The sequence below is a fragment of the Puma concolor genome, chromosome D1 (assembly GCF_028749965.1).
Source record: "Puma concolor isolate L17-30 chromosome D1, mPumCon1.1.hap2, whole genome shotgun sequence".
In the NCBI taxonomy this organism is placed as follows: Eukaryota; Metazoa; Chordata; class Mammalia; order Carnivora; family Felidae; genus Puma; species Puma concolor.
The window spans coordinates 14,655,804-14,666,727 of record NC_141676.1 but is presented as its reverse complement, the minus strand read 5'-3'; the positions used below and the strand labels follow the sequence as shown (position 1 = coordinate 14,666,727).

At 37.1% G+C, this 10,924-nt stretch overlaps 2 protein-coding genes across 2 annotated transcripts; both read left to right on the top strand.

Moving 5' to 3' along the window:
* Positions 1 to 299: 299 nt before the first annotated feature.
* Positions 300 to 1,471, top strand: LOC147576485 (olfactory receptor 5D3-like). Its single transcript, XM_086679377.1, is given in 3 exon segments — positions 300 to 307; positions 533 to 1,434; positions 1,437 to 1,471. Coding segments are annotated over 3 exon segments (945 nt in total).
* Positions 1,472 to 9,460: 7,989 nt separating this feature from the next.
* Positions 9,461 to 10,675, top strand: LOC112865241 (olfactory receptor 1165-like). Its single transcript, XM_025928280.1, has 2 exons — positions 9,461 to 10,012; positions 10,268 to 10,675. Exons 1-2 carry the CDS (start codon positions 9,461 to 9,463, stop codon positions 10,673 to 10,675), a joined length of 960 nt encoding a protein of 319 aa, XP_025784065.1.
* Positions 10,676 to 10,924: the final 249 nt, after the last annotated feature.

Here is a 10,924-nt window from a genome sequence, read left to right as displayed (position 1 = left end):
TGTATATATGTATGTGTGCGTTTTGCATTAAATATTGTATTCTTTCCATAAAGTAAGCTAGAGAAAAGAATTATTAAGACAAGTTGTAAGAAAGATAAAGTACTTTTACAGTACTGTATTATATTTATTGGAAAAAAAATAGCACATAAGTGGGCTTGCACAGTTCGAACCGTTGTTCAAAGGTCAACTGTATTTTTACTAAGCTCAAATTCATGCAAAGAGAGTGGCTTATGAAGTCAACTGCCTATGATAATACTGATTTTATTATCTGAAATAGAGCAAAGTCTAGTCTGTTTTTTATGTTCCTGTTTTAACCTTGGTTTTGATGATTCTAGTCACAAAGTTTTTACTCACTGTGTAATTGTTACATAAGTCAATACTCACTTTTTAAATGTAACAGTGGAAGGAAGTCTACTATTTTCAGCAACACTCTTAAGAGACCCATTGAGCCTCTAAACTTGTCTTTTCTTCTCTTATGTATTTCAGATTCTGGAACTTATTTTCTGGATAAACTTTTATATTTTGTCCACAGGAATCAAGAAAACCAGAGTAGTAGAGTCACCTTCATTCTGTTGGGCTTCTCAGAATATCCAGAACTCCAGATGCCATTTTTCCTGGTATTCCTGACCATCTACATAGTCACTGTTCTTGGGAATCTGGGTATGATCATGATCATCAAGATCAATCCCAAACTCCACACCCCCATGTACTTTTTTCTCAGCCATTTATCTTTGGTTGATTTCTGTTACTCTACAGTAGTCACACCCAAACTATTAGAAAACTTGGTTTTGGAAGACAGAACCATCTCCTTCACAGGCTGCATCATGCAATTCTTCTTTGCGTGCATATTCGTGGTGACAGAAACCTTCATGTTGGCCGTGATGGCATATGACCGATTTGTGGCAGTTTGTAACCCTCTTCTGTACACAGTTGTCATGTCTCAGAAGCTTTGTTCCTTGTTGGTGGGAGCATCATATTCTTGGAGTATAGCCTGCTCCTTAACATACACATACTTTTTGTTGACTTTATCCTTTTGTGGAACTAGCTTCATAAACAACTTTGTCTGTGAGCATGCTGCCATTGTCTCTGTGTCCTGCTCTGATCCTTACATTAGCCAGAGGGTCATTTTAGTCTCTGCCACATTCAATGAAATAAGCAGCCTGGTGATCATTCTTCCCTCCTATGTTTCCATTTTTATCACTGTCATGAAGATGCCTTCCACTGGGGGGCGCCACAAGGCCTTCTCCACGTGTGCTTCTCACCTGACCACTGTTACAATTTTCCATGGGACCATACTGTTTCTGTATTGTGTTCCCAACTCCAAAAGTTCATGGCTCATGGTCAAAGTAGCTTCTGTCTTTTACACTGTGGTCATTCCCATGCTGAACCCACTGATCTACAGCCTCAGGAACAAAGATGTGAAAGAGGCAGTCAAGACGTTAATGTTAAATTATTCTTTGATAAAATGTAAAGCCAGAAATATGAATTAGTCCTTTTTTTAGAGTACTGGTAAGACTTGTCCAATAGAAAATCAGTCCATAAGGGTATGATACACTTGTAATTGACAGTCCATAATCTGTTCACTCTAATGTTTAGTGAAATAACTTTAAAATTACATATGATGTTAGGGATAAAAGATTAAACCAAGTGTTTGATTCATAAATTGAAATACAAAAGTGTCTGTGTCAGTATACATGATCATGTAATTGCTCAGACAAATTTCAGTTCAGTTTAAGTCATGGAAGTGTGGGGTTTTTGAGATGGTCTGAAGAGTTATGGTTTATTACAAGGTAGTTTACTTCTTAATGTAAAAATAGTACCTTAAAAGCTGTTCAACATAGGAGCTCGGGGGTGGCTCCGTCGGTGAAGCATCTGACTCTTGATTTCAGTTCAGGTCATGATCTCATGGTTCCTGGGATCGAGGCCCATGTTGGGCTCTTCGCTGACATCATGGAACCTGCTTGGGATTCTCTCTCTCTCCCTCTCTCTCTCTCTGCCCCTCCCTTGCTCATGCTCTTTCTCTCTCTCTCTCTCAAGTTAAATAAATAAACATTTAAAAAGCTTTCAACATAAAACTCTAAGGTTCCAAAAACAAAAATTATATTTAATTCCACAAGACTCATCTTGGTACTGGAAGATTCCCTGAAAAATAAAAATAAATAAAAGTATATCTCCCTTAAAAGGTCCAGAATACAATGTAAATTATAACTGGCAGTACGAACAAATATAAAATATTTTCTATGTCTGTAGTAGCACAAGAAACCAATATACATTTTGGAGATCCACGCCCATCACAGTAGTTTTTCTCTTTGTGTCAATGTAGTTGTACTTTTTTCATTTATTCAAAATTTTATTGTAATAGTACTAGGTACATTTTAGGTTGTAAGAAATAATTTAGAGAGATCCCAGGTAGTTTTTACCGATTTTCCCCTATGATCATATAATACAACAATCAGGATATTAATAATGACACAATGTACAGATCTTACTCAGGCATCAATTATTTATTGATGAAAAACAATCATAAATTCCAGAAGGATGCAACAATAGCAATCCTATAGAACCAGTGAGTTGACGAAGGTACCTCGGCTGATAGCAGCTGGGTCACTTGAGCATCAATACTGAGCTAACCAGATCAGCTAACCTCAATCTACAGGCCTGTAGGTAGGTCATCTTTATTGGACGATTCGGTTAATGGTCTGCGTTGTAAGCTGAGTCACAATAAAGTATGCATAAAGCAAAGGTATATTATAAGTGCCTGTTTGGGTCTCACCTGTTAACATGTTAGGAGTTAAAGCAAATCACATGGCTAAGCCCAAGGCCAAGGGGTGAGAAAGGTATCTACATCTTGTGGAACTGTTAAGTTATAAGTCAACAGGGTATATATAGGGAGAAGTAAAGAATCTGGCTCAAAATCTACTGAAGATTGACCAAAACATTTGCCTCATTGAACATATTCTTTGATAATGCCAGATAACTTTATGGCAGATAACAGATAACCCATGACTGTGGTAGGTTTCATCCAAGTTTTCTAATAATTGACTGGTTATTGTATTGTTTTAAGCAAATGCCTGGGATTAAATATAACTCACGTTTTCTTTGTTGTCTTAATCATGATTAAAGTTTATAAGCAAAGACTAGAGAGACATTCCTGTGTGGTTGCTCTAATTCAACCACTTAAACATTACTTGTTTCTCTCCATTATTTAGAGTCTTATTTTCATATGGAAATTAAAAGCTCTTTACCATAATGCTTTACGTGGAATCAGGTATCTTGTGTAAATTAGGGATATATAACAAAATTATAATCACTCATTGTTTATCATAGCAATAACAAAGGATTTACTTTAATTTTTAATTGTTTGTCAACCAAGGGCCCTAAGTAAATGTTCCATCAGGTTCTTTCACTGTGTGCATGCCTCTGCGTGTGTGTGATCTTTTAAGAACACAAAAATAAATTAGGAAGCTTGAGCGTGTTATCATGGAATATTTGGTATATTCAGTAAGGTTTCTAAGGTTAAAAACTAGAATATATAATTTTTAAATATTGATTTTGAAGTTATGTAACGTGGGGTTTGGTACTTTAATTAGTTTTGTGTTTCTCAGTGGAAAACAAAATAAAAACAAGAAAAAGTGAAGAGCTGAAAAATCCTTTTAGAACATGATATTCTTTTATGTTGGTAACTGCTCTTACATATGCAGCTTATTTCCACAAATGTAATGTAAAGTGATTTTCAAAAAGCCTCACGTTGTACGTTCAGCCTGAAAGTAGACGTTCTAACAGTGAAGCTAAACACATTAGACAATATATTTGTTCACTAGTGGTTGTGTTACGTGATGGCTATGGGCTATTTTTTTTTTCTACCCATGGATTTATATGCTACTCTTCCTTTAAAATTTTAGATGTAGTAGGCATAAATGTGACTTTCTTTCTGCCCAAGGCCTGTGACGTAACAGGTCCATATTGAACACAATTTTCTTTCTTTCCTAATATGTGGCCTAGAAAATATTCCTAGAGGTACAGGAATAACATAGGTGGACTTAAAATATTAGCACTATGACCTTTCTGGCTGAACTAAAGAATACAGTTGGCTTTATAGCCAAGATGATGATTAACTAACATATCCTAGCCCCCAGCTGAAGGCAAGCATGTTCAGCATATAAGAAACAATAAGCCTTAATAGTTGAATGTAAAATATGTATACATGTGTGTATATATATATATATATATATACACACATACATATACATATGTATATTCATATATACATAGTATAATATTAAGTGTTATATATATTATATATATGTATATATATATACATATATACATAGTATAATATTAAGTGTGTTTCTATATAAATTCATGTAGGAACAGATAAGCAAAATTAAGAGACTAAAAAAGCATATCATAGCAGCTATAAGTATGCTGGAGTCAGTGGGATAGATAGGAATATAATTTTTCATGATTTTAATAAGTATAACCTCTATACAGAGGCACATTATTTTTTAAGATGTAAAGATCAGCATGTCAGTGATTTAAAAGAAATTATAGTCTAAGCTGAGGAAGAGGAATTTCCCTCTAATTATTTTGTTTGTAGCTCATTATAGCACACACCGTCAGGATTCCCTGAGGTCTGTGCCCCCAAGGTTAGGCACTTAGAATAAAACAAACACCATCATGGAACATAGTTTCCAGGTCTATCTACTCCTGAAGGACATCTCTATGTTCCCTCCAAAATTTCTTGACAATTGCAAAAGTGGCATTTCTTGGGATCTTTATTGAATAAAATTTTGCAAGAAACATCAACTCTGATCAAAGAACTGAAACATTTAAACCAAACTTTCAGTTTTGAGACAGAAAGTATAGGCAGCTTATTAATACTAGCAAGGAAGTCTTCAATAAAAATGCATCAGGAAAATCTGGCTTTTGGTGAGTTGATTCAACCTAGGATTATCTTTTCATTCTGATGTGAGGGACATTGGAACCCAGCACGTTGTTGGCCGGAGCCACCTATGTGAGCTGAGTAACAGCAATTTCGACTTGGTTTGTGTGTATATTCAACTGGCTGCATTCTACTTGCGTTATTCCCAGAACCGTTGTTCTGAGCTGGAAAGTTCGTCTCCAATTGCTAAGCTAAACACATTGTGTGGTTTGACAAGAAATGTTAAATGCAAGTCTTCTCCTAAAGAAGTGATACTCTTCAGGGAAAAAGCTAAGGCGCACATGCAAACATGCACATACACACACATGCCCATAAATGTAGCAAACATGCCAGGCACTACACATACATTGTGGTAATAGACGTGGAAAGAACATAGAAGAAGAGAAAAGGCATTTCTGTTAACCAGAAGTTTTTTTGGAGGGGCTATGTGGTACTTCAGGAAATGGTGGCACAACGTACAACAAGGGTAGAGGTGCCATTTCAGAGGGATGAATGGTGGAAGATTAAGAGTTACAAATGCTTGTTTTTGTACAATAAGGATTTAAGGTCCCACTGTGAATGAAGCACTATGGTCATGGCAGACGATGTGGTTATATAGTGCCTGGAGATATTAAAGACATCTGGGCAGAAGTTTCGATTTGATTCACTTAGTATAAAATGCTCTCAAAAATGCTTACACCATTGCATTCCAGGCTAAGTGTGAGTCAACAAAAGTTAATCTCACAGACTGGACTCCAGTTGGAAATCTTATATACAGGTGAGAGGATAGTTGGTGATAGTAAAAATGAAGAGGGAGGTACACTTAGACTATTTCTCTCTTTTCACCTTTCCCTGATTGCCTTTCCCACAGTCACACATACGACAGGCAGAAGAGACAGAAAGAACCAGGCAGGGTTAGGAAAGCAAAGGAAAATGAAGATTCTGTGTTGCTGGGTTGGAAATGGATACGATTGTGAATTCAAGACTCAGTGAAACATCTCAAATTAAAAAGAGTCCAGGAGATACAATTCTTTTTAAAATAGCTTTCTGAATATGCACCGCAAGAACGTTTAAAAACTTGGAACTTGTACTATTTTCATAGAGATTAATGGCAGTAGAAAATTAACATGGAAGGAAGCCGATATCTGTGGAGATCTTAACCAAGTGTAGGATTTCTTGGATATTTTAAGGTCATACGTCATTTAATATGTTCGCGCTCAACATTAAATGAGCTAGCGTGGTGTTACCACCCACATTTTGTAGATGAGAGTATTGAGGCTCATATGATTAAAGAACTTGTTAAAGTTGCTTATGTAATATACAACATAGGCTGAAACTGAACTAACATCTGTTTCCTAAATTCACGTTCTCTATAAAATAACATGATGTAAGGCTGTCTTTTCTCCACCCACTCAAATTAGCCCCTTCTCTGAATGGGGCTAATTTTCAAAAAAGTTGAGAGTAGAATTTTATAAGAAAAGTTTCTGATATGAAAAGGTAAGTGAGATATTTTATTTTTCTTTTTCTGCACTGTGAACAAAGATATAGCTTCTTTATTCAATCCCAATCATACTCCCAGCACCAAGCTAAGTTAGTTAAAAACAATACCCTACTTAGTTTGACAAGCTTATCACCACAATATTACCTTAACAATTATTGCCTTTATGCATTTTTTTTGTACCTGTAGAATTGGTGAACTAATAAATCTACAATGGGAGCATGTTCCTCACAAGGGGTGTGGAATGGGCGAGGAAGTCTCACATTCATTATGAGTAACCTGGAACTCTTAACTCTTGAACTCCTTAAGACTTCCTGGCATTCTTTCCTGACCTTGAACTCCTCTAGGTCGTTAAGGCATCCTGGAATTCTCTCACTTAAAGTTTATGTGGGACACGTATTGAACACAACATGTGCACTCTTGAGAAGTGGCGGGGAAAGCATATTTACCAACAATTTAACAAATAGCCCAAGTAGTAATGAGAATGGAGTGGGCACTGGTGATTGGTGATATGAATGGAACCTGAAGACCTTCTGGGTGGACAGAGTGGCTTGAGTAAAGGCAAGAAGTAGTGAGATTAGCAGCAATTCAGTTAGACTAAAAGGCCACGCCAGGGGTGAAGAGAGAAGTAAGGAGTCAACAGTGCATGAAATTTAGTAATAAATGCACAATCCTCAACTTTGTACAAATGTTTCAAGTACATGTCTGAGATTTGTTGCTTACTGGTAAATCCTGGACAAAGCTTGGCAGGGCAGTAAATTGACCTAACACAGTTGAAATATTTGAGTACAAATACCCAGGTTCGTTCTATCTATCTATCTATCTATCTATCTATCTATCTATCTATCATCTATATCTATTTATCTATCTATCTATCTATCTATCTATCTATCTATCTATATTTAAAAACTTGGAACTCATACATATACATACATATATATACACATAGACATATGTATACATATATAGCAAGTGCAAGCAGATTGCAGAGTTCATTGCCTTTTGGCACTCCATGATATCTCTGAAAAGATTAGTTTAGTTCTTAGTGTCAATATCAGCTCAAAGGGGTCCATGCTATACCTAGAATATTGACTAGTTTGTCCGAAATATTTAGAAACCCATGTGAGGAAGAAAATGGAAAAGCAAAGCACAAACAATAAACCAACACTAACATTGTTTACCTAGAGACGAAAAGAGAAGGGATCTACCTTAATGTCTTCAAACATTTGAAAGTCTCTTTACAGAGAAGATTAGCTTCAAATCCTGTGAACTCCAGAGAGAGAGAAAGATCCATTTGGACTTTGAAAGCACTAGAAAATACAATAGGAGAATACTACTTAGGATAAACATAGAATTGAGTATGGTGGTTACTGCTTTGATAGTTTCACTGACGAGTTTGAAGAGAGATCATTAGGTGTGAGGACAGGAGCTTTAATGTAAGGAAAGAGCAGTGGAAGTGTTACTAAAGAAGTCTGAACACAAGACATATGAAAATACTCAGAAATTCTTTGCCTTTCAACTGTACTAAGTCTTGTCTTATCTTGGTTTAGAGTCCTCACAAAGATCACTTATTCTTTAGGAGGTAGAATATGACTAACAATTTAGGGAGTCTTTCACTTGAACTAGACCAAGCTCTACAACTAAACCATGATGTATTGGGTTTATCTAGCCTTCTGGCAATAATAGCAGATTGTATCTCAGAATTCTTAACTTGCATGAATGTGACCCAATAAAAGCAATCTAAGTTCCTGAATTTAGAGAGGACTTTTGTTTAAATCAATACACGTAACTAAATATATGAAGTTCACAACAGGTAGACCCAATCTTCTATGTGATGGAGAATGTGACTGCATAGCTAATGCTCTGTTCCTGGATTGGTGGTAGATTTACCGATATGCTGTTGTGTGTTATAGACAAATAAAGTTGTGAGGGTTCACAGATGTGTCCAAGATGGCAGGATCATGTTCATTATGTCTCCACACCCACTTCTAGAATCCGTTCTTTAGGATTTGACCTTGTGGAATTGGTAATATTTAAACTCCTGCTGTTTTACAGAAACCAAATGTTTATATTTCTTAATCTAACACATTTTTTTTTATTCTTCATTGACCACTACAGATAGACTTGCCACATTAAAACAAAGTTTTTGGTTGTTGTTGTGATATTTCTTTCTCAGTACCGTATTGTGTGTGTGTGTGTGTGTGTGTGTGTGTGTGTGTGTGTGTGTTATAATCACTGATAAATAAGCATATTTTTTCCATTTTAATACAATAAACACTACAAACTGTATAACCAACAGAAGAGGGTTGATGTGAAATTTTCAAGACTATATGCAAAATACTCCCTTAGAAAACAGTTATAAATCATTGAGTAGTTTGGGCCTTCAAAATGACCACATGGTGGGTATGTAATTGACAGAATATAGTCATCCATGGAATTTTTGACCAGACCACTTAAAGAAACTCTTAAGTCCTTGATAATGGGCTATATCTAGAATAGGGAAATACTCAATATAGCAATACAAAAATTGTGAAGGTCTGATGATACATTTTCCCCCAAAGATATTTACAGTTATGTTTTTCTTTATGTATTAAAAGTGTTTAATTTTCCCAACTTGGCTTCTGACATGATCATATGAGTACTATGATGTGCTCAGAGGTTTGTTTTTTTTTTTTTTTTTAATTTTGCTATATGTCTCCTTTGTGCTCATATAATTATATTTTATCCTGGGATATTCAACGTTGTAAGGATCATATACATCTACAGGTTATTTATATAACTTAATACTACTGATTAGTCCCATTTTTTTTCTTATTTTCCAGATGAGGAAACTAAAGTACTGAAGGATACAGCTAATTGCACATAATTGAAAAGTCAAGTAAGACTCCAAAGTGAAACAGAGCACTCATGTGTACGCACTGACCCCATTGCCTTCACTGGCTTGCATTGACCTGTCCTGACTTCCTTTTACTCTTCCTTCTCAAGTTCCGCTGCTCAATTCTCTTTTCTTCTCCTTTATTTATTTTTTAAAATCAAGAACCATGGCACTGGATGAGGGAAATCAGAGCTCTGTGACTCTATTTATCCTCCTGGGTTTCTCGGAGTACCCACACCTCCAGGCACCCCTCTTCCTCATGTTCTTGACCATCTACACAGTCACTCTGGTGGGAAACCTGGGCATCATTGCGGTTGTAAGGATCAACCCCAAACTCCACACACCCATGTACTTTTTCCTCAGTCATCTATCCTTTTTAGATATTTGTTATTCCAGTGTATTTACACCAAAACTGCTAGAGATCTTGGTCATGGAAGACAGAAGTATCTCCTTCAAAGCATGCATGGTGCAATTTTTTTTTGTTTGTGCGTTTGTGATTACAGAAATGTTCATGTTAGCAGTTATGGCCTATGACCGGTTTGTGGCTGTTTGCAACCCCCTGCTCTACACAGTGGCTATGTCTCGGAAACTCTGTGCCCTCTTGGTAGCTGGAACCTATGTATGGGGTGGAATATGTTCCCTGACACTCACATACTCTCTTTTGGAACTATCCTTCTGTGGTCCCAACATTATACATCACTTTGGCTGTGAGTATTCTGCCATCCTTTCTTTTTTTTTTTTTTTTTTTAGCTTTTTAAATTTTTTTCTCCACGTTTATTCATTTTTGGGACAGAGAGAGACAGAGCATGAACGGGGGAGGGGCAGAGAGAGAGGGAGACACAGAATCGGAAACAGGCTCCAGGCTCCAGGCTCCGAGCCATCAGCCCAGAGCCTGACGCGGGGCTCGAACTCACGGACCGCGAGATCGTGAATCCTGGCTGAAGTCGGACGCCCAACCGACTGCGCCACCCAGGCGCCCCCTGCCATCCTTTCTTTATCCTGCTCTGACCCCTCCTTTAGTCAGAGGATGTGTTTAGTCATTTCCACATTCAATGAGGCTTGTAGCCTCCTGATTATCCTCGCCTCCTATATTTTTATAGTTGCCACCATAGTCAAGATGCCATCTACTGGAGGACTCCAGAAAGCCTTCTCCACCTGTGCCTCCCACCTGACCACCATCACCATCTTCCATGGGATCATCCTTCTTCTCTACTGTGTGCCCAACTCCAAAAGCTCGTGGCTCCTGGTCAAAGTGGCCACTGTGTTTTTTACTGTCATGATCCCCATGTTGAACCCTCTTATTTACAGTCTTAGGAACAAAGATGTGAAAGACACAGCCAGAAAGTTAATTCACACCAAATTGCTTTCTCACTCAATGTAATTTGGATTCTTTTTTTTTCTTTTCTTTTTTTTCTTTTAGAGACAAAGAGAGTTGTGGAAAGGGGCAGAGGGAGACAGAGAGAGAATCTTAAGCAAGTTCCATGCTTAGCATGGAGTCTGAAGTGGGACTTGATCCCACAACCCTGGGATCATGACCTAAGCCAAAACCAAGAGTTGGACACTCAACCGAGTGAGCCACCCAAGTGCCCTTGATTTTGATTTTTATACACATACACATACACAATTACTT

Excerpts from the sequence above, each read along its gene's own strand:
- LOC112865241 (XM_025928280.1), top strand. The coding sequence starts at position 9,461 with ATGGCACTGGATGAGGGAAATCAGAGCTCTGTGACTCTATTTATCCTC. Across the intron at positions 10,013-10,267 it reads ACTTTGGCTGTGAGTATTCT|GCGCCCCCTGCCATCCTTTC; the intron begins GCCATCCTTTCT and ends TGCGCCACCCAG.